Raw genomic sequence first — 25,732 nt, forward strand, 5'->3', positions numbered from 1 at the left:
CATGATCTTTAAATGACAAAAAACAACTTGGTCTAAAATAAGTGGTGTTTAAATAATTAAGATAGTGTCACAACCCTAACCCGAATCCGGTCGTGATGGCGCCTCTCATGAAGACAACACCAGCCACCTATTCCCAATTCGATGTTAAATAGTTAAAACAACAGGGAAACAGTCTAAGACATGATTAATAATACGAGGTAGCAGATAATATCGATAAAAATATGGAAGTACAACCCAACACAGCCCTAACCGGGGTGTCACAAGTCATGAGCGTCTATAGGCCGTAATACAAGTCTGCTAAATCCATAAACTAGTACAAATGTTTGAAGGGAAATAGAAATGATAAAAGAGTAGAGACACGGGGCTGTGGATGTCAACAACTACCTCGTAGTCTCCGAACGCTCGCCTGAAACTGGAGGGATCAGCACTCGGGAGCGGTACCAGCTACGCCTGAATCTGCACACAGGGGTGCAGGGAGTAAAGTGAGTACTCCAACTCAGTGAGTAACAAATGTAAATAGCGGCTGAAAGTAAGAAAACACGTAAGGCACAAGGCATTCTATAATGAAGCAGTAAAACCATTTAAAAGTAGTAAGACAGTGAAAAATCAAGTAAAATCCTCTTTCAACAAGTAAACAAGTAATTGACAGGTAATTAAGGTAAAGTAAACAAATAGAAGTTCGCCCCTCGGGCACAATATCAACAAATCCGCCCCTCGGGCAACATCTCAGAACAATATCAGCCCCTTGGGCTCAATCTCACATCACAATGCGTACCCGCGCTCACTGGGGGTGTGCAGACTCCTAAAAGGGCCCCCTACAGCCCAAGCGCAATAACAAACCATCTCGTGGCATCAAACTAGGCCCTCGGCCTCATATCAACTAAGCCACCTCGTGGCGTACATATCTCAGGCCCTCGGCCTCAAATCAGTATCAGTGTTTACTCACAACATAGGCTTTCGGCCTTACTCAGTCAAAAATTCCCACAAACGCCTCGGGCAATAGTAAAACAGTGTTTCTCAGCCCAAACATCATTTAAAATGTCATTTAAGTATTAAAACTAACTAAACGTGGCTGAGTAGTAAAATAGTAGAAAATAACATGACAGAGTTCAAGTATAAAATCAATACAGTAAGGAAATATCAATGAAGATCCCCGAAGGGTTCAAATAGTTGGCACTAGGCCCAAATAATGATGATAGCAATTAGTTTTCGGTCAAATACGCGGTAAAATCATCAATCGGGACGGACCAAGTCACAATCTCAAATAGTGCACGACCCCACGCTCGCCATCAAGCGTGTGTCTCACCTCAATATAGCACTACAATGTGCAATTCCGAGGTTTCAAACCCTCATAACATCATTAACAATCATTACTCACCTCGAACCGGCTAAATCTCTAGATCGTGACGCCTTTGCCCCTCGAATCGGCCTCCACACGCGTCAAATCTATCCAAAATCAGAACGAGGACGTCAAACTATGCTAAGGGAACAAAGCCCAAGCGAAAACAATCAATAAAGAGCACAAATCCCGAAATTACCAAACCCAACCCCCAGCCCACATATCGAAAGTCACAAATTTTACATCAATAGATTCCTCATCTCCCCACGAGTCTATGCATATCAAGAGCACTAAAATTGGAGTCCAAATGAATTCTCAAATCCTCCTTTAAAGGCCTCTTAAACTCAAGTCCTAATCCTCCATTTTTAGCCCTTTAATTCCTTTAATTACAGCCTTAATCCATGAAATACTACTATAGAAATGTGTTATAGGTCCAATATCCTTACCTTAGCGAAGTTCCCTTGAAATCTCCCTTCCAAATCATCCAAAAGCTCTCAAGCCGAAGTTAAAAATGGTGAAAACCTTCAAAAATCACGAAGGAAAGCTTATATACATTCTGCCCAGGGATACCCGCATTTGCGCTCCACCCTTCGCTTTTGCGGAATCATTTAACGGACCAAACACCGCATCTACGGTCCATTCTCCGCATATGCGACTCCGCAGGTGCGGTCCACCTACCGCATCTGTGGTTCCTGACTTTTCCTCTCAAATCCGCATATGCGGCCATTCCATCGCATATGCAGCGCCACACCTGCAGTCCCCAATCCGCAGGTGTGAAAATACCAGAAGCAGCAATATCAGCTGCTGTAACAAAATTCCAACCTCTCCGTTAACCATCCGAAATCACCCCGAGGCCCCCGGAACCTCAACCAAAAGCACAAACATAACCCAATACCTTATACAAACTTGTTCCAATCATCAAAACACTTCAAACAACATCAAATCAACTAAAACACCTCGGATTCAAGCCTAAGTTTCTAAAATCTTCAAAATTCCGCTTTTGATCAAAAACCCAACCAAACCACGTCCGAATGACCTGAAATTTTGCACACACATCCCAAATGACACGACGGAGCTACTGCAACTCTCGAAATTCCATTTCGACTCCTATATCAAAATCTTGCCTATCAATCGAAAATCGCCAAAATATCAACTTTGTCAATTCAAGCCTAATTCTACTCTAAACCTCCAAAACCCGTTTCGTTCACACTCCTAAGTCAAGAATCACCTCCCAAAGCTAATCGAGCCATCGGAATGCACATCCGAGTCCTCTAACACATAAGTCAACATCTGGTTAACTTTTTTAACTCAAACTCCCTTAAAAGAGACTAAGTGTCTCAAACCTTACCAAAATAATTCGGGGTTCGATAACAAAACATAAAGAAGCAAAAATGGGGAAAACAGAGCGGTAACTTATGAGACGATTAGCCGGGTCGTCACATCCACCGCAACTTAAACAAACATTCGTCCGCGAACGAATCAAGAAACATACCTGAAGCCTCAAATAGGTGAGGATATCTATTCTGCATCTCTCGCTATGTCTCCCAGGTAGCCTACTCCACGGGTCGACCTCTCCACTGCACTTTTACTGAAGCTATATCCTTTAACCTCAACTTTCGAACCTGCCGAACCAAAATAGCTACTGGATCCACATCATAAGTCAAATCATCATCCAACTGAACCGTGCTGAAATCTAGAACATGAGACAGATCCCCAATATACTTTCGGAGCATAGAAACATGAAATACCGGTTGCACACTCGACAAACTGGGTGGCAAAGCAAGCTCATAAGCCACCTCCCCAATCCTCCGAAGCACCTCAAAAGGTCCAATGAACCGAGGACTTAATTTCCCTTTCTTCCCAAATCTCATAACACCCTTCATGGGCGAAACCTTCAACAAAACCTTCTCGCCAACCATATAGGACACATCTCGAACCTTCATATCAGCATAACTCTTTTGCCTCGACTGCGCTGTACGAAGCCTCTCCTAAATCACCTTCACCTTTTCTAAAGCATCCTGCACCAAATCAATCCCCAATAGCCTAGCCTCACCGGGATCGAACCAACCAATTGGAGATCTACACCGTCTCCCATACAAAGCATCATATGGAGCCGTCTGAATACTTGACTGGTAGTTGTTGTTATAAGCAAACTCTGCAAGCGGTAGAAACTAATCCCACGATCCTCCGAAATCAATGACACAAGCACGCAACATGTCCTCCAATATCTGAATAGTGCGCTCGAACTGCTCGTCCGTCTGAGGATGAAAAGTTGTGCTCAACTCAACCTGAGTACCCAACTCTCTACACGGCCCTCCAAAACTGCAAAGTAAACTGAGTACCTCTATCTAAAATGATGGAAACTGGAACACCATGCAAACGAACAATCTCCCGGATATAGATATCTTCCAATTGCTTTGAAGAATAGGTAGTACACACAGGAATAAAGTGCACGAACTTGTTCAACCAATCCACAATCACCCAAATAACATCAAACTTCTTCAAAGTCCGTGGAATTCCAACAACAAAGTCCATAGTGATCCTCTCCCACTTCCACTCAGGAATATCCATATGTTGTAGCAAACCACCCGGTCTCTGATGTTTATATTTCAACTGCTGACAATTGAGACACCGAGCTACAAATCCCACAATATCTTTCTTCATTCTTCTCCACCAATAGTGCTACCTCAAATCCTGATACATCTTCGCACCACCCGGATGAATGGAATACTGCGAGCTATGGGCCTCCTCCAGAATCAACTCCTGAAGCCCATCCACATTGGGCACGCAAATCCGGCCCTACATCCTCAACACCCCATCATCGCCAATGGTCACATCTCTGGCATCATCATGCTGAACTCTGTCCCTAAGGACAAGCAAATGCGGATCATCATATTGGCGCTCTCTGATGCGCTCATATAAGGAAGACCGAGAAACCACACAAGCCAATACCCGACTGGGCTCCGAAATATCTCACCTCACGAACCGATTGGCCAAGGCCTGAACATCAACTACAAGAGATCTCTCCCAACTGGAATATATTTCAAACTCCCCATACTCACTGCCTTGCGGTTCAAAGCATCGGCCACTACATTGGCCTTTCCCGGATGGTACAATATAGTGATATCATAATCCTTAAGCAACTCCAACCATCTTTGCTACCTCAAATTAAGATCCTTTTGCTTGAAAAAGTGATGGAGGCTACGATGATCAGTAAACACCTGACAAGACACGCCATACAAGTAATGCCTCCAAATTTTCCACGTGTGAACTATGACAGCCAACTCCAAATCATGAACGGGGTAATTCTTCTCATAGGGCTTCAACTGACGAGAAGCATAAGAATTAACTCTACCCTCATGCATCAATACACAACCAATTCCAACTCTCGAAGCATCACAATACATGGTATATGACCTAAAGCTGATGGCAAAACTAACACTGGAGCTGTGGTCAAAGCTGTCTTGAGCTTCTGAAAGCTCTCCTCACACTCGTCCGACCATACAAATGAAGTACCCTTCTGAGTCAACTTGGTCAAGGGCAAAGCGATAGATGAGAATCCCTGAACAAAACAGCGATAATAACCCACCAACACAAGAAAACTGCGAATCTCTATGGCTGAGGACGGCCTGAGCCAACTCTGAACCGCCTCTATCTTCTTCGCATCAACCTGAATACCCTCGTTGAACACCACGTGCCCTAAGAAAGCCACTGTACTGAGCCAAAATTCACACTTGTAGAATTTTGCATAAAGCTTCTCCTCTCTCAATCTCTACAACACAACTCTCAAATGCTTTGCGTGCTCCTCCTAACTACACGAATATACCAGAATATCATCAATGAAGACTATGATGAACGAGTCAAGATAAGGTCAGAACACGCTGTTCATCAAATGCATGAATGTTGTTGGGGCATTGGTCAGCCCAAAAGACATCACCAAGAACTCATAATGACCATATAGGGTCCTAAAAGCTATATTAAGAATATCAGAATCCCTGATCTTCAGCTGGTGATAACCTGAACGGAGATCAATCTTGGAGAACACCCTCGCTCCCTGAAGCTGGTCGAATAAATCATCAATGCGAGGCAAAGGATACTTGTTCTTAATTGTTACCTTGTTCAATTTCCTATAATCAATGCACTCTCATTGTGCCATCCTTCTTCTTCACAAACAGAACTGGCGCACCCCAAGGTGACACACTAGGCCGAATGAACCCTTTATCAAGGAGTTCGTGAAACTGTTCCTTCAGTTCTTTCAACTTCGCTGGTGCCATACGATACGGCGGAATAGAAATGGGCTGAGTGCCTGGCACCAAGTTAATACCAAAATCAATATCCCTGTCCGGTGGCATGCCCGGCAGGTCTACAGGAAACACATCGGGAAAATACCTCACAACTGGAACAAAATCAATGCTGGGAGCCTCAGCTCCGACATCCCTCACAAACGCTAGATATGAAAGACAACCCTTCCTAACCATACACTGGGCCTTCAAGAAAGAGATCACTCTACTAGGAATATAATCAATCATACCTCGCCATTCGATCCGTGGCATAGCCAATATGACTGTCTTAGCATGGCAGTCCAGAATAGCATGACACGGAGATAACCAATACATGCCCAAAATGACATCAAAATCCACCATGTTCAATAGCAATAGATCCACTCAGGTCTCTAGACCCCCAATAGTCACCACACACGTCCGGTACACATGGTCTACAACAACAGTATCGCCCACCGGGGTAGACACATGAATAGGTAAAGCAAGAAACTCACGGGGCGTACCCAAATAACGAGCAAAGTATGATGGCACATAAGAAAAGGTGGAACCGAGATCAAATAATACAGAGGCATCTCCGTGGCATACTGAAATAATACCTATAATGACAGCATCTGAAGCAATATTATCGGGTCTGCCTGGGAGTGCATAGAAACGGGCATGACCGCCCCCTGATCGACCTCCCCCTCTGGGAGACCCTTGGATGACTAACCTCCACCCCTAGCTGGATGAGCGGGTGGTGATTAAGCAACTGGCGCTGAAGCTGACGATTGACCCCTCTGCTAGGATGAACTAACAAAACAACGAGGACACTACTTCTACATGTGACCCATCTCACCACACTCAAAACAACTCCCAGGTGCTAGAGAAGGGGACTAAAAGGAACCCCTCGCACCGGAGTGACTAGCAGATACACTTGGCATAGAAGAGCCCTGAGCTGATGGAGCACGAGATGAACTCTGAGTTGGAAGGGTGCTGAGTGATGACTGGCCCTGCTGAGATCCATGATAACCATGACCCAAAGATGCCCCACGATAACCTGGGTGAGCTGGCTGAGCACACCTAAATGAACGGCCTCTGATGTGCTGAAACTAACCCCTCGAAGGAGTACCATTATAGCTACCAGATCCTCGAGGCCTCTTGGCCTCCCTCTCTTCTCGCTTTTGATGGCGAACTGACTCAATCTGACGAGCGATATCAACCACCTCCTCGAACGTAGAACCAGCTACCCTCTCCTTGGTCATAAGGATACAGAGCTGCTAAGTAAGACCATCAACAAACCTCTGGATCCTCTCTCGATCTGTCGGAACCAACCAGATGGCATGACGAGCCAACTCAGAAAACCTCAACTCATATTGTGACACAGTCATATCCCCCTATCGCAACCACTCAAACTGCCTACACAGCTTCTCTCTGCGAGACTACAGCACATACTTCTCCAAGAAGAGAATAGAGAACTGCTGCCAGGAAAGGGGTGTTGCACCAATAGGACTACGCCTCTCGAAATCCTCCCACCAAGTAAAAGCAACTCCTGAAAACTGATAGGTGATAAAAGCGACCCCGCTGGTCTCCAAAATACCTGTAGTACGAAGAATCCTCTAACACTTATCCAAAAAGTCCTGGGCATCCCCGCCCTCTGCGCCACTGAAGGTCGGAGGCTGCAATCTACCAAATCTCTCCAACCTATCCTGCTCATCCTCTGGCATGATAGGAACCACATAGCCCTGAGCAGCTGCAACCGGCTGGGCTGGATGCACCCCCGGCGTCTGAAGTCCCTGCACGACCTGCTCAGGTGTGCAAGCGGTGGGAGTCTAATTGCCTCCCCCATCCTGTAAAGTACCTGCGACTATAGTGGCTGAAACCGCCTGAGCCAAGCCGGTGCAAACTGATAAGATCTGTGCCAAGGCCTCTAGAAGCCCCGGAATCACGATGGGCATATGTGGTGCCTGAGCTGGTGCTGCAGGAGCGTCCATATCTGGGACCTAATCCTGAACTGGGGCAGCTGGTGGATCTACAAGTGCTGCCCTCGCTGCTCTGCCTCTACCACGACCACGACCATATCCTCAGCCTCTGATGGCCATAGCTGGCGGTACTAGGGGTTGTCCACCCCGACCAGTAGCGCGTGTCCTCACCATTTGTGAGAGAATAGAATAACAGAAGTTTAGTACTCGGATCAACAAGTTCGCACGACTAGAATTTCAAGAATATCAAGTTTTTCCTAAAGGTTCTGCAGCCTCTCGAGGATAAATACAGACGTCTCTGTACCGATCCGCGAGACTCTACTAAACCTACTCATGACGCATGAGACCTATGTAACCTAGGCTCTGATACCAACTTGTCACGACCCTAACCCGAACCCAGTCGTGATAGCGCCTCTCGTGAAGACAAGGCCAGCTAACTATTCCCAATTCGACGTTAAACAGTAGGAAAACAGTCTAAGACATGATTAATAATATGAAGTAGCAGATAATATCGATAAAAATGCGGAAGTACAACCCAACACAGCCCTAACCGGGGTGTCACAGGTCATGAGCGTCTATAGGCCATAATACAAGTCTGCTAAATCCATAAACTAGTACAAATGTTTGAAGGGAAATAGAAATGATAAAAGAGTAGAGACACGGGGCTGCAAACGTCAACAACTACCTCGTAGTCTCCGAATGCTCGCCTAAAACTGGAGGGATCAGCACTCGGGAGCGGTACCAACTATGCCTGAATCTGCACACAGGGGTGCAGGGAGTAAAGTGAGTATTCCAACTCAGTGAGTAACAAATGTAAATAATGACTGAAAGTAAGAAAACATGTAAGGCACAAGTCATTCTATAATGAAACAGTAAAACCATTTAAAAGCAGTAAGACAATGAAAAGTCAAGTAAAATCCTCTTTCAATAAGTAAACAAGTAATTGACAGGTAATTAAGGTAAAGTAAACAAATAGAAGTTCGCTCATCGGGCACAGTATCAATAAATTCGCCCCTCGGGCAACATCTCAGAACAATACCAGCCCCTTGGGCTCAAACTCACATCACAATGGGTATCCGCTCTCACTGGGGGTGTGCAGACTCCTAGAGGGGCCCCTTACGACCCAAGCATAATAACAAGCCATCTCGTGGCATCAAACTATGCCCTCGGCCTCATATCAATCAAGCCACCTCGTGACGTACATATCTCAGGCCCTCGGCCTCAAATCAGTATCAGTGTTTCCTCACAACATAGGCCTTCGGCCGTACTCAGTCAAAAATCCTCACAAGCCCCTCGGGCAATAGTAAAATAGTGTTTCTTAGCCCAAACATTAATTAAAATGTCATTTAAGTATTAAAACTGAGTAAACATGGCTGAGTAGTAAAACAATGGAAAATAACATGACTGAGTTCAAGTATAAAGTCAAAACAGTGAGAAATATCAATAAAGATCTCCGAAAGGTTCAAATAGTTGGCACTAGGCCTAAATATGGCATTCAGCCCAAATAATGATGATAGCAATTAGTTTTCAGTCAAATATGCGGTAAAATCATCAATCGGGACGGACCAAGTCACAATCTCTAATAGTGCATGACCCCACACTCGTCATTAAGCGTGTGTCTCACCTCAATATAGCACTACGATGTGCAATTCCGGGGTTTCAAACCCTCAGAACATCATTTACAACCATTACTCACCTCGAACCGGTTAAATCTCTAGCTCGCGACGCCTTTGCCCCTCGAATTAGCCTCCACACGCGTCGAATCTATCCAAAATCAGAACGAGAACATCAAGGTATGCTAAGGGAATAAAGCCCAAGCGAAAACAATCAATAAAAGGCAAAAATCCCGAAATTACCAAACCCGACCCCAGGGTCCACATCTCGAAAGTCAGAAATTTTTACATCAATAGATTCCTCATCTCTCCACGAATCTATGCATATCAAGAACACTAAAATCGAAGTCCAAATGACCCCTCAAATCCTCCTTTAAAAGCCTCTTAAACTTAAGCCATAATCCTCCATTTTTGGCCCTTTAATTCCTTTAATTACAGCCTTAATCCATGAAATACTACCATAGAAATGTGTTTTAGGTCCAAAATTCTTACCTTAGCGAAGTTCCCTTGAAATCTCCCTTCCAAATCGTCCAAAAGCTCTCAAGTCGAAGTCAAAAATGGTGAAAACCTTCAAAAATCACGAAGGAAAGCTTATATATATTCTGCCTAGGGATACCCGCATCTGCGGTCCAAAATCCGCTTTTACGGTACCGCATTTGCGGTCCACCTTTTGCTTCTGCGGAATCACTTAACGGACCAAACACCGCATCTACGGTCCACTTTCCGCATCTGCGGCCATTCCATCGCATATGTGGCGCCGTGCCTGCGATCCCCAATCCGCAGGTGCGAAAATACCTAAAGCAGCAATATCAGCCGCTGCAACAAAATTCCAACCTCTCTGTTAACCATCCGAAATCACCCGAGGCCCCCGGGACCTCAACCAAAAGCACAAACATAACCCAATACCTTATACAAACTTGTTTCAATCATCAAAACACTTCAAACAACATCAAATCAACTAAAACACCTCGGATTCAAGCGTAAGTTTCTAAAATCTTCCAAATTTCGCTTTTGATCAAAAATCCAACCCAACCAAGTCCGAATAACTCGAAAATTTGCACATACATCCCAAATGACACGACGGAGCTACTGCAACTCTCGGAATTCCATTCCGACTCTTATATCAAAATCTCGCCTAAAAACCGGAAATCGCCAAAATATCAACTTCGTCAATGCAAGCCTAATTCTACTCCGAACCTCCAAAACCCGTTCTGATTACACTCCTAAGTCACGAATCACCTCCCGAAGCTAATCGAGCCATCATAATTCACATCCGAGTCCTCTAACATATAAGTCAATATCCGGTTGACTTTTCCAACTCAAACTCCCTTAAAAAAGACCAAGTATCTCATACCTTACCAAAATCATTCCGGATTCGATCCGACCAACCCGATACCACATAACACGGATAACAAAGCATAGAGAAGCAGAAATGAGGAAAACAGAGCGGTAACTCATGAGACGACTGGCCGGATCGTCACAGATAGTACCTTCAACCAAATATAATATAAATTTAATCTCACACGTTATTCACTTTATTCCATATACCAAACTTTCACTTAAAAGTTTAAATTGCACGGTCTCCACGCATTTTAAATTTTTTATGGACACTCATAAATACTTTAACGGGAAACAAGTGTAAAATTTCTTTTAAATTTCCGTGCCTAAGTTGATTGTCTTTAATTTTCTTCCTGAGAAATATTCACCATTTTTAACAATAACTAGTGTCAGTATCCACGCGATGCGCAATTGATTTGACAAAATATTAATCTTATAAAATTATGAACTAATATATTTTTATTTTAATAAATATTATTTTTTATTTTCTTATTTGATGTAGTATGCAGAAATATAACAAATCTATACAAAATCAAAGGATACACATCATATAGTAATCAAATAAATTATTGTCCCTTATTTATTTTTTATTAAATTAGCAAGTATTTAGTATTATCTATTTACTAATCTGATTTTTATAGTCTTGTCAATTGACTTAATATTTTGATACTACTTCACTTTTAATATAACATGGATATATATTTTCTTACTCTAAAAATATTTTTATTCTTAAAACTTATGTTATACGGTTCAAAATTCTCCAATTGTCTAAATTTATCAATAATATTTTTGAGAGTTATTTATTTATCTTTTATTTTTTAATTAATTCAAAATATAACTATAATAAAATTATCCTTATCCCCCTCTTTTCGTCATTTTTTTCTAGTATAATATTTGATTAATTTTCTCAATTTGTAAGTTACTGGTAATTTAAATGATGTAATATTTTATTTACTAAATTAAAATTTTAAATTCATCAAAACTATAAAGAGATAAGCCTTTTATTATTTGTATAAAAAAACTACCAGTATTTTTAAGAATTATTAATTTATTTATATATAATATGCTTATCTTATGTATAGATATAGATTTGAATGGACAGTTTTTTATAATTTATGTTTTTTATTATTAAATATTTTATTTTATTATTTTATAGATATTTAAATTCAAAAATAATAATCAATAACTAAATAATTAATTATTAACTTCTTTTGCCATGTGGCTTTTTTGTAACTACCACTTGACTTAAGGAGGGAGCTTATAATACGTAATTTTTATCTTTAAAATTAGTCAAAATAGGGGTATTATTTTTCTCTTTAAACGCAATTTTTATTAAAAAATTTATTAGTTAAAATAGGGCAGTAGGTCGTATCTTTAGAAAAATCTTATTTACTATATTCCCATTTAAATTAAAAAAATCTTCCTTTCAATTTAAATTAAATGTTATTGTACATATTGTCCTAAATTGCCAAATGACTTTATAATAGCTTGTCACTTGGCTTAACCACAATGCATACGTTATTCCTTTAATAGATATCAGCAGGCCATATATCTTTCGAAAAATCTTATTTACTATTTTCTCATTTAAATTAAAAAAAAATCTTACCTTTCATTTTAAAGTAAATGTTATTATATATATTGTCCTAAATTGCCAAATGGCTTTATAATAGCTTGCCACTTTGCTTAATCACAATACAAAAGTTATTTCTTTAATAGCTATATAGATTCAAATTATTTTATTTTAATTAAAAATTTCTTATTTTTTCAATTTAATATATTTATTACATTTATTTTTCAGTGTAAAACTTGATTTGACAGAATATTAATCTTATAAAATTATGAACTAATATATTTTTATTTTAATAAATATTAGTTTTTATTTTCTTATTAGTATGCAAAAATATAACAAATCTATACAAAATCAAAGGATACACATTATATAGTAATCAAAATAATTATTGTCCCTTATTTATTTTTTATTAAATTAGCAAGTATTTATTATTATTTATTTACTAATGTGATATTTATAACCTTGTCAATTGACTTAATATTTGATACTACTTCTCTTTTAATATAACATGGATATATATTTTCTTACTCTAGAAATATTTTTATTCTTAAAACTTATGTTATACTGTTCAAAATTCTCCAATTGTCTAAATTTATCAATAACATTTTTGAGAGTTATTTATTTATCTTTTATTTTTTAATTAATTCAAAATATAATTATCATAAGATTATCCTTATCCCCCTCTTTTCATCATTTTTTCTACTATAATATTTGATTAATTTTCTCAATTTGTAAGCTACTGATAATTTAAATAATACAATATTTTCTTACTAAATGAAATAATGTATCTTTAGAAAAATCTTATTTACTATCTTCCCTTTTAAATTAAAACAAAAAAAGAGTCTTACCTTTCAATTTAAATTAAATTTTATTATACATATTGTCCTAAATAACCAAATGGCTTTGTAATAGCTTGTCACTTTGCTTAACCACAATGCAAATATTATTTCTTTAATAGATATATAGATTCAAATTATTTTATTTTAATTCAAAATTTCTTATTTTATAATTTAATATATTTATTACATTTATTTTTACAGTGTAAAACTTGATTTGAACTACTTAAGAAAAGACGTGGATTTGGATTAAAGATTACTTGCGTTAATTAATTTTCTTCCTTCTTTCCATTAATTATTAAAGGGAAGTAGGTAAATCAAAATTTGAATTAATTTGTTTCCATTTTGATTTCAGTAATTAATCATCTCTTTGTTCTAAGCTTGCCAAGTAGCTTCTTAATAGTTAGCCACTTGATTTAACCACAATGCAAACTTTCTTGCTTTAATATATATATATATATATATATATATATATATATTAATGCTTCATTTGAAAATAATGTGGACTTAACTGTACAATTTAAAACTATAAACAGGTACTCGAAAATATTATAAACAGGTAAAAAGGAAATTTCTTATTATTTCTTCCTTTTCCTCGTTATTTATGGCATATTTCACCAAGAAAAGGAAAATTCCAGCATTGTTACTTTCCCTTCCTAGATATTCCCTTGCGGCATTCAGTTAACCATTGAAGCAGTTAAAGTAAAAGATGTTCCAACGGTGAAATCATAAGGAGACAAAAGTTGTGTGGGTGGTGAAAACAAAGTAAATATTAAGCGTCAGATTTTGCAGTACTTTTCCCCTTCATTGATTTCATAAATAGACAACAGACACAGCTGTATTTGTACTCTAGTGTGATCTTTCATCTCCACCCACAAGATTTTGTTTGATATTTGTATTGTTATAAAAGTTTTGAATTAAAGAAAATTAACTAAAATATTCTTTTAGTTTCAATTTATATGAATTTTTTTTAGTTCGTGTAAAAAAAAATAATGATTGTTTTTTATATTTAGAAATAATTTACTTTATGCAATATTTCTTCCGTCTCATATTAACAGTTATAGTTATTAAAAATAGTTATAAATTATTTTTCATTTTAGAAGGTCAAGACAAAATTGATTATTTTTTTGCTTTTGTACCCTTAGTAATAATTATTCTTGAAAATGGAAATAACACATAAATAAAATAATTATTCAATGAAGAGAGATTATATCTTAAGGTATAAATAAGAGTAGAATAGTCTAATCTCTTTTCTAATTAATATATTTCTTAAGAGACGTGTAAAAGAGAAACACGACACATAATATGAGACAGATGGAGTAATTTATAGCCACAAAAATATATGTGCCTCATTTTACATCACAAGTTTAAAAGTCTTTTTTTAAACTACGTGTTCAGTCAAATAAGTTCACATAAATTAAAACGAACGGAGCGATAAGTTTAATGTTGAACTATTTCTAAAATAAAAAATGTATTGTTCTTTTGTTGAATAAATTAATAAGAAAAATATGTTATATAAATTGAAAAAAAAGAATATATATATATATATATATATATATATATATATATATTGATAAAAAGACAACAATAAATACAAAAAAGTATCCTTATGTTATTTTTTAAAAATAAATTAATAAAAAAACATAAGGATATTTTTTCTATCCGTGTGTATTTCTTTTATGAATAAAAAAAGAAATAATAACACGTTAATTATTAATAATTTTTTCTATCCTTGTGTAATTCTTTTTATTGATAAAAAAAATTTCGCTTAAACTGAAAAATAATACGTTAATTATCATATTTATCAAATTAATCAATTAAAAATTGTCATAAAAACTACCTATATTTACTCTATTTGTAATTTAATTATCTAAATAGTTTTTTATAGGGTAAGTACATACTCACACCAAAAAATACTCCCATCAACTGTCCTTGAAGATTCCTCGCCCTTTCACTTTTCCCCACCCACCACCTATTTTTTCCCACTTGTTTAATCATTTCTTTAATAATTTTATTTCCTTTTGCCCACCTTTTTCTGCCTTTAAATTAACCTACAACCTCAAAGACCATTCCTTCCTCTTCTCCTCCTCCTCTCCTTTGCTTGCATTTTCAGTTTCTTCAGCTATTTTTACTCTGTTTTCTGACCTCTTCTTCTTTGGCTTTCTTGTTTTCTCCGCTATTCTGCTCCTTTTAGGCTATTTAATTTCTGGGTTTCTAGTCTTTTTGGCTGAAACCCATTAAAGATCCAATCTTTTTATAGATTTGCAAAAGAACTCTCTGTTTCTGTGGTATGAAAAATTAATGCTAAATATTGATCTGTTATTCATGAACCAAATTCATGTCTCCTGTTCTTAGTGAAATCCTTCGTTCCGGTTATATAATCAGTTCTTCACTTAGACGCAGAACCCATCTTGTTCAATCTTTCTCTGTTTGTTTCCTCTACTGGTTCTACGTTTTCTCAGAAATCATCACTTCCCCATAATTATCTATATAGTTAATTATATCTAGTTTTACCATTAATTAGTACTACTTTTATTTGCTTGGTCCTGTGTTTTTTTCTTGGTACTAATATTTGTTCAACAGCCCAAGAAAATAAAACAGAGGCTAAAAGTTTTAAAGGTGTAAATATATATATATATATAGAATATTGTGATGGCTACATCTAGTGGAAATTCAACTGGATCTACTCAGATTTTGAACTCAGGTTCTGAAGAAGATTTGCAGGTTTCAATGTTAGATGAAAGGAAAAGAAAGAGAATGCTATCAAATCGTGAATCAGCAAGAAGATCAAGGATGAGAAAACAGAAACATCTTGATGATTTAATTGGCCAAGTTGCGCAACTGAAAAAGGAAAACAACAACATCCTTAGCAACATCAACTTGACAAGTCAACAGTACGCTAATGTTGAAGCAGAGAACTCTGTTTTAAGAGCTCAGATGATTGAACTTAGTCAAAGGTTGCAATCTCTTAATGAAATCCTCAGTTACATCAATTCCAACAACAACAATAATAATAATAATAACGGAGTTTTTGAAACTCATCATCATTATCAGGAGGATATGATGAATAATTCATGGAATTTGATGTATGTTAATCAGCCAATTATGGCTTCTGCTGATATGCTTTATCAGTATTAATATTAAAAAAATATATTAGGAATAATTATCACCATTAACTGTTTTAATGGTGGTGTTGTTCAATTAATGGTGGTTGTGATGATGAGTGGAAGGAAGAATGGAAGGGTTATTTTATTACTAGTATCTTTATTATTATTTGGTTTTATTGTTACTTTATTTTAAGCAATATGAGCAGTAGATCTGAGTAATATTATGAGTTATGAGGATTATTAGAATGATTTAAGATGAGTTGACTGGTCTTTTGGGCATGTAAAAAGGGTCAGGTGTTTGATATATTGGAATGAATGGTTGTGAATGCACTATGTTTCTCTTTTTAATAAATTGTTTCTATGTACTATATTCCTTTTTTTCTTTTAATTTTGTTTTATTTTATTTTTGATGTGATCCCTTATATTTTCTCCAATTTTTCTTAGCTCTCCAAATTGCTTCTGATGATCATAATATATTTCATCGAGTCTGTGTTATGTTGCTAATAAGTTGCCTAATTTCTTAATACTTTGAGATGATGAGATCCAAGAATTTTCCGAAATTCTTAATTACTTTAAGATCCAAACAAATACGGTTACTGTCCTCTTTCATTATGTCTCTGGAAAAAGTACAAAGATGAAGATCTCTTAAGAATTTATACAGAGTTAGATATTTTTGCACCAAATCAATGAAAATTTGGCAAGTGGCTTCTACATATACTCTTTATCACTTATGAATAATTAATTAATACGTGTTTCACTTTAATTTTTCACTTAACAATAAGCATTGAGTGTGATTAATTTTTTTTCGATATAGACTTCAAGAGGTATATACAATAATAATAATATACCTAGTATAATCTCACAAGTGAAATTTCGGTGAGTGTAGTATGTAGGGAGTTTTATCTCTATCTTGTGCAGAGAAATTATGTCCGATAGACCCTCGGCTCAAAGCAAGTATGCATTGAGTTTTAATCATAATATATACAAGTTGATATTAATTTGAAGGTTTAGTGGTGTACGTTCTTTATTGAATAAATTAAGTTATAATTTAGTACTCTTGGACAGGCTTAACTTAATGTACCAAAACCGTGTGGTATATTAAATGAAATGCTAATTTTAAAAATCTTGCAGCTACATACACATCTAGTAGTCCTTTGTCCTTCACTAAGAATCAGAGAGATACTGCTTGAACTTAGCATTGATTGTATATTTACTACAGTACTATTTACCAAACCAATTCAAAGTTACTTACGTATAGCTTTAGGAAATATTGTTCACACGTGATATTTTCTAAATAACCGTCACGTCCTTAGTTGTTAACCAAGTATACGTGCGACACTTGACAACTCGCTCACGATCTTGTACAACTTGCTCACGTTTTTGCTATGTCAAGTCAGTCTTGCTACACTCAAGATCGCTAAGAGAATGGAAGAAAGAACACAAGAGAATTGTTAAAGGAAGCTTTTTATTAGGGAGAACTTGAATTGTTTGCTTGGTGAATTACAAATGAATGACCCCCTTTATATACTAGTTTCTTAGGGGCTAGTGTGTAAATATTAATTATTACACAAGTCCTTGATATTTACAAGATAATGACTTTTTCTAGAATTCTCTACAAGCCTAGAAGATTCCAAGGATCTAGGTTCTTCCTAAGGAAATGTCCATACCTCTCTAGAATCTTCTCACAAATGCTAGCCTTCTTCTTATGTAAGCTTCCACATGGCATTAATATATGCCAAAATGGCGCCTATGTGGCATGATGACATGGCGGGTCATCACACTCTCCCCCACCTAATATTGCGACGACCGCGGCGCAATGCTGCTGCATAAACTCTCGGATCTTATCTTTGAATTGCCACAAGTCTTCATATTGTTCCCACGTGGCCTCCTCCGGTGATTGCCTTTTCCAATGGACGAGGAACATAGCGGTGGCTTTTTGCCCTTGTTTTCGCCTGGCCTGGTAATCTATGTTAGCCTCAATCTCCCGATCATGTGAGGCGATGATAGCCATTGGTACTCGACTTGATTGGCCCCTACTCTGATCATCCTTATCTTCATGATATGGCTTAAGCATGCTGGCATGGAAGACAGGGTAGATCTTAAGATACGATGGCATGTCAAGCTTGAATGAGATCTTGCCTACCTTGCCGACGATCTTAAATGGCCCCTCATACTTGCGAATTAGATTCTGATGCATGCCCCGTAGTGCTTTGAACTGTCTTGGGTTAAACTTCACCGTGACCATGTCCCCAACTCTATAGTTCGTGGGACGCCGCTTACGGTCCGCAAGCTTCTTCATCTTCTTAGCTGCCTTATCCAAGTAAGACTTAGCAGTGTCGAGCTGTTCCTCCCATCCTTTGGCCATATGATAAGCCCCCCAAACTCTTTCCCTCGAACACGACTGGTAATGAATATGGAGTTTGTGGTTGTTGGCCTGTGGCTAGCTCAAATGGTGTCCGCCCTGTGGACTCACTCCGCTGCAAGTTATAAGAGAATTGGGCAATGTCTAGGAGCCTTGCCCAATCTTTATGATGCGCGCTTACATAATGCCTCAAGTCGCATTCTAGTAAGGCATTGACCCGTTCTGTTTGTCCATCCGTCTGTGGGTGAAAACTAGTAGAAAAGTGCAGTTCCGTGCCAAGTATGTCGAACAACTCTCTCCAAAAGTTCCCAGTGAAGCGGGGGTCTCGATCACTGATGATATGCCTTGGTAAGCCCCAATACTTTACCACATTCTTAAAGAATAGCTTGGCGGCTTCCTTAGCTGTGCAACCCGGTGAGGCGGGCATGAAGGTGGCATATTGGGAAAATCTATCCACGGCCACCATAATAGTACCATAACCGTCGGACTTCGGTAGGCAAGTAATAAAGTCCATAGTCACGCTCTCCCATGGATGCTCTGCAACTGGTAGTGGCTTCCAAAGTCCTCCGGGCTGTTGTTGCTCCACCTTGTCCTACTGACATACAAGACAAGTCTGCACATAACATTCTATATCATCTCGCATGTGTGGCCAATAGTAGACTGACTCAACCAAGGCCTTGGTGCGATATTGACCTGGATGACCAGCCCACATTGCACCATGACTCTCCCTTATGATCCACCGTCTAATGTCCCCAAACTTAGGCACGTAGACCCGCCGACCTGTGGTAAGTAGTAGGCCGTCTTCTATCCAAAACCTTCTCGTCTTGCCTTTGTTGGCTAACTCGATAAGCTGTTTGGATGCTAGATCATGTTGCATGCCTTCTTTTATAGCCTCCCGAATATCCCATCTCGCTGAAGTGATTGCAGCAAGCTCGGCTTTCCGGCTCAAGGCATCGGCTACAACATTACCTTTTTCCGGCTTATACTCTAGTGCATAATCAAACTCGACCAAGAAATCCTGCCATCTAGCCTGCTTTGGTGTGAGCTTCTTCTGTGTCTGAAAGTAGCTAGTAGCCACATTATCAGTCTTGACCACGAACCTCGACCCGAGCAGATAATGTCTCCATGTACGAAGGCAATGCACAATGGCAGTCATTTCCTTCTATTGCACCGTGTAATACCGCTCCATCTCATTTAACTTGCGGCTCTCAAATGCTATGGGATGCTTATCCTACATCAGGACACCCCCAATGGCGAAGTCTGAGGCATCTGTGTGCACCTTAAATGTCTTGGCAAAGTCAGGTAACGCCAAGACTTGCTCTTCTGTTACATCTGTCTTAAGGCCTTCAAATGCCTTTTGACAATGCTCCGTCCAAACCCATGGCTTGTTCTTCTTTAGCAACTCAGTCAATGGTGCGGCCTTTGCTGAATATCCACTAATGAACCGGCGATAGTAGTTAACAAGGCCAAGGAAGGATCTCAACTCAGTTACCTTTATGGGTGCCTCCCACTCCTGGATAGCACGTACCTTAGCATCATCCATGTGTAGCTCGCCATTGCTAATGACATGGCCCAAGAAGTGCACATTTGATTGCGCGAACTCACATTTGTCCCTTTTGATGTATAGCTCATTCTCTCGCAAGACTTGGAAAACCTTCCGTAAGTGCTCCATATGCTCCTCCAAGGTGTTGTTGTAGATGACTATGTCGTCTAGGTAGACTACCACGAACTGATCAAGGTAGGGATGAAAGATCTTGTTCATAAGGGTGCAAAATGTGGCCGGTGCATTGGTTAAGGCGAAAGGCATCACCAACCACTCAAAGGCTCCATATCTCGTCACACATGCTGTCTTTGGCTCATCCCCTTCCGCAATGTGAACCTGGTAGTAGCCCTTTCGAAGATACACCTTGGTAAAGTACTTGGCTTGCCTAAGTCTATCAAACAAATCAGCAGTAAGTGATATCGGGTACTTATTCTTCACTGTAACCTTATTAAGTGCTCGGTAGTCTATGCACAAGCACATCGATCCATCCTTCTTCTTCTGGAACAATACTGGTGCACCGAAAGGTACCTTTGATGGGCGAATATGACCAGCATCCAACAACTCTTGCAATTGTTTCTTGAGCTCCTCCAGCTCGGGCGGTGCCATACGATATGGGGAAAATGCGGGTGGTTTAGCCCCTGGCTCCAACTAAATCTTGTGATCCACCTCTCGCCTAGGTGGCAAGTGCTTAGGCAACTCCTAGGGAATGACATCTTTGTTCTCCTCAAGCAACTTCTCTATGCAAGGCGGCATTGTCTCTTGAAAATTCTTGTCTTCCTCTAGACTTGCAATGGTTGCCACGAACGTGGGCTCCCCCTTCTTGATCCCCTTGACAACCTGCATAGCTGAGAGTCGTGCTTGGATCTGTTCGTGTGGCATAGTCACTGTAGGTACCATGCATGCTCCTTCTCGCTCCATAACCAAGAGACGTTGGAGGTAGGGGTCGATTAAAGTATGACAATGTCTAAAGAACTCTTGCCCCAGTATGATGTCAAAGATATCCATAGCGGTTACGGTAAAGTTTGTCATACCTTTCCAAGTTCCCAATTTGGTACCAACTCCATTAGCTACCCCACGAGCATTCTATATCTCGGCATTCACGGTCTTGACGCGAGAGTTAGTTGGAGCAAGCTTCAATTCTAGTCTCTTTGCGTCAGCCTCAATCACGAAATTATGAGTTGCTCCAGTGTCCACCATTGTACGAACACCTTTGAACACCTTTGTGCATCACGAACACCTTTGAACACCAAGGGTTTGGGAGCCTCGATCTTGGCCTCCCTCGTTACCACAACATTGCTGGCTACCTTGGTCACGCCAGCATTGACATAATCCTCGAGTGACTCTATCTTTGCCTTCATAGCATCGATAGTACTCAAAGCCTCCATGAGTCTGCACTCTAAGGCAATGATGGTTTGCCTTAGTTCCATCTCAATCTGTGTACGTCCCTCCAAGTCATTTCGGATACTCTCAATCTCTTCAAGAGTGTGCCCCTCAAGAACGTTAAGGGTGCCTTCCACCTTCCCCAAGCGTTGGCCAAAGATCTCCACGGCGTCCATCCCCGCGTTCATCTTCATCACCCACTCTTTACCGAGCGAGACGTCCTCTGGAAGGACCTCTACCTCATCCTCGCTCGCATCAGTGGCAGATAGTTCTTGGGATGTAAGCCCTTCGTTTGACACAACCTCAGGTGGCACCTCCTGGCTCTGGTTGGTGGCATTCCTCTTTTTGCTACAGCCGATCTTGCCAGCAGCATCCTGGATGATGTTGGCTTGGGTGTTGGCAGCGTTAATTTCTCCGTCGTTTGCCATTCCCTTAGTTGAAACCTTCGCTCTGATACCACGTTGTCACGTCTTTAGTTGTTAACCAAGTACACGTGCGACACTTGACAACTCGCTCACGATTTTGCACAACTTGCTCACGTTCTTGCTATGTCAAGTCAGCCTTGCTACACTCAAGATCGCTAAGAGAATGGAAGAAAGAACACAAGAGAATTGTTAAAGGAAGCTTTTTATTAGGGAGAACTTGAATTGTTTGCTTGGTGAATTACAAATGAATGGCCCCTTTTATATACTAGTTTCCTTGGGGCTAGTGTGTAAATATTAATTATTACACAAGTCCTTGATATTTACAAGATAAGAGCTTTTTCTAGAATTCTTTACAAGCCTAGAAGATTTTAAGGACTTTCCTAGCAAATCCATAAGGATCTAGGTTCTTCCTAAGGAAATGTCCATACCTCTCTAGAATCTTCTTACAAATGCTAGCCTTCTTCTTATGTAAGCTTCCACATGGCATTAATATATGCCAAATGGCGCCTATGTGGCATGATGGCATGGCGGGTCATCACATAACAGCTTAAAAATCTAGATATTTTTTCCTATAAAAGATTTCATGATTGGACATATGACTGTTGAATTTTCACTAAAAGGGTGTCAAAATATAAAAAATTAAACATACAAAAAATCCAAGGAGATTCAATATATAGTAAATATGCATAGAATTAAAAATTTATCTAGTAATACAGTGTAATTTTTCGGCGAATAAGTGTCGGTTGACAACCCTTGGTTATTTCAATATTTGGCAAAGCTATAAAGTGCTTTAAACAAGCCAAAACTAATAAGCTAGGCAACCCCAACTTATTATTTTTTTACTTAAAAACTATTTTTGCTGAAAAGTTACTTTTTTTGAAAAGTTACTTCTTTTAAGCCAATCCAAACGTACTCTATATGTGGCTCCGCTATTGTGACATACCATCGAAAAAGATTAAAACCCAACAAAATGACATTGTATAGCCGCTCTTAAAATAATAGTCGAAAAATATATTTTTTTTGTATATATATACGTTATATATGTTATATATAAAAATTATATAAATTTTATACATTTCTTCGGCTACCGAATGTAAATAGTTTCTGAGGCGGGCTAAAAGTGATATCTCTTTAAAAAAAAGTGTGGCTTATTAGTTATTTTGAGAACATGAGTAAATATAATTTGTTAGTTGCTTTCAATCATAGAACAGAATGTTTGTGTTTTAACATTAATAATATTTCTACATAATTCCTTTTGGCCTTTATAATTATTTACTTTTTTCATCTTAATTGAGCAGTCATGAGGGTGTATGCTTAGTGCTCAAGCAAATTAACATTCTGTAATTTACTGCTTTATTCTTGAAGTTACAATCATTAAGTGGGATGCCAAAGTAAAGCAAAAGGTAATTTATTTTTAAACAGACATTGCGTCTCACTGATGGAAAATTAATAATGATGACTAATCCTGCATAATATTGCGTAAAGAATTGCTCTTAATATAGCGTTACGTACAGAATTCAAGTGGTTGTCATATATCCTTTTTCATTTGTCTACGTCCCCTTTATTATAAATCAAATAAAACTTAAGGAAATAAGCACTCAATAAGCCAAAATCTTTATAACTTTTATATATATGAGTTCATCTATATACGTGCTAGTCTTTATGAACGTGCGTTGCACGATAATAATAACACGTACATAAATATTCAAAATAGATTGCAAAATATGGTACTATGAAATATACTGGGTTTGATAGGGTAATTACTGTTCTTAAGAAATTTAAGTATTTCAATTATATTGTTGCAGGAATGGTAGCAAAATTTTTCTAGGATTTTACAAAGCCAATGGAAGTCGAATTTCAACAATTAACTCAAATTTTCTCCCAGATTTTTTTATGTGTTGTAAAAAATAGTAGTGAGAAGAAGAAGGAATTCAAAACGATTATTGTGTTTGATTTGGAACAGTACCAAATATTTATAATGTCTTTAGGTGTCTGTTAAAAAATGAATGAGTTTTATAACTATTTAAGACAACCTTTGGGAAGAGGCACTTTGCAATAACCACTTCTTTAGAAATTAAAAGTCATCTTTTTGGATTTAAAATCTGTTAAAAATGTTTTGTATAAATAAATATTTTTTTTTAATTAAGATGGGAACTAAAAGATATAATTAATTTCAGGCTATTTAAATTTTTACTCAATTCCCATAGAATATTCAGACTGCATGTGTTCATCTATTTGCTGTTAGATTCTTGCTCATCAAACCCGATAAAGACTTGAAAAATATTAGTAGTAAAACATTTATATTTGGGAGTGATATAGCAGTAGAGACACGCATTAAAACAAAGAATACAGACACTCCTTAACTTGTATCATAAACTTGAAATCTTTAGAAGGAAAGAATTAGGATTCTATCTTGTACAAGGAAAGTTAGCGTTGAGGTGTTGATATCCAAGAAGAATTAGAAATTCTATCCTCTAGCAAGCATGTTGGAAGTGATGATATAGAGTCCTAAAAGAATTATACTCAATACTACAATTTTATCCAATATCATATTGCTTCTTTAAAGAAATAATTTAGGGCATAAAAGTCAATCAATATGTCAAGAATATTTTGTCGTTAACATTTAGTGTTAGAATATTTGTGCTTTTATAATAATATAAATATAGATTATTCTCTATGTTCTTGCGACACACGAATATATTTAATGACGGAGAAAGGTTAAAGAATAGAGACTCAAGTAAATCTTCTTCATTTGTAAATTATATTTACAAATAGAGCAAAATTAAATTTCTTTAATTATGTATAAGTTGTTAAAATCCCTTGACATAAAAGAAAATTCAAGTAAAGAGGTAAAGTGGTTTAGAATATCTTGTGTGAATATTACGAAGTGCGTATCAAAAATTATAAAATTTCAGTTGAATAGATATTCTGAATTGTTATTCATATGTACAAAATTTAATAACAATTTAAAACAAAGGGTAGCAGCAACAGTCTTGAATATTCGTGAGCAGAATATTCTCAAAGTGTCACAATAATGAATTCTCAATTTATGTTTGATTTTTCTTTTTCTTCCATAATTGTGCTTCATATCCACGTTGAAACACTTATTAATTAATTAAGTGATATATTTAGTTGCAAATTCCAAGTTAGTTTGACCCAAAATCAACTTTGTAGGCTTGTCAAGTGTAGTTTAAATGAGAAAAGAATTCGAGCCTTAGGTGATTTACAATTGTATCATCAACCTCAAGTTATATAAATATTTAAGATTATAAAAGTCGATCAATATTTCGAGGATATTTTAGTCGTCCAACATTTAACATAAATTACTCGTGTTTTTATAATAATATATATGATTTCATTTAGACAAGCTATATAGCGAATGTACCAATATTTATGTTTTGAACAAGACAAATATACATATTTAGAAATTCAAAAAATAACCATCAGTTGAACTTCTTGAGATTCACTTATATGAGGAATTGGTCCAACATAGTAATATTATTTAACTTCTCAAATAGTAATTACGTCATTAAAATTACGAAAGATATATGATGGTTTTTTTTTTAATCTTTCTGATAACACCAGCAGTGAATTTGAGTTGTTTTCCTCCAATTTCTTTTCGTAAGTAGTATGTATATTTTAGACAGCGATTGCATAATAAAACTTATAACAGAGGCAACAACTACCAACAAAAATGGTACTCCTACGTTTTAACAGGATAAATACATATTTAGAAAGTAGAAACTATAGAATATACCATCAACAATTTCTTAAAATCCACTAATGTACTTAGAAAGACTGGTTGTGACGAAAGCAGCAACTAGTCTTTCTATTTCAGGGAAAGGATTGCGTCAATGTGGAAATAAAGAAAATGTTGATATATTAAAGAATGTTTTTTTTTTGTTAATATCATGGTTATGAAATGATGAAGCTTGTGGCCAGCCATTAAAGGAGGGCACACTTCACATTAAGAAATTTTTG

General features: G+C 37.7%; 1 protein-coding gene across 1 annotated transcript; it reads left to right on the plus strand.

Moving 5' to 3' along the window:
* Positions 1-14,980: 14,980 nt before the first annotated feature.
* LOC104235456 (bZIP transcription factor 11-like) lies at positions 14,981-16,371 on the plus strand. The gene has a single exon (XM_009789227.2). It carries the CDS (start codon positions 15,587-15,589, stop codon positions 16,070-16,072), a length of 486 nt encoding a protein of 161 aa, XP_009787529.1. The 5' UTR covers positions 14,981-15,586; the 3' UTR covers positions 16,073-16,371.
* Positions 16,372-25,732: the final 9,361 nt, after the last annotated feature.

This window comes from Nicotiana sylvestris, chromosome 4 (genome assembly GCF_000393655.2).
Source record: "Nicotiana sylvestris chromosome 4, ASM39365v2, whole genome shotgun sequence".
Lineage (NCBI taxonomy): Eukaryota > Viridiplantae > Streptophyta > Magnoliopsida > Solanales > Solanaceae > Nicotiana > Nicotiana sylvestris.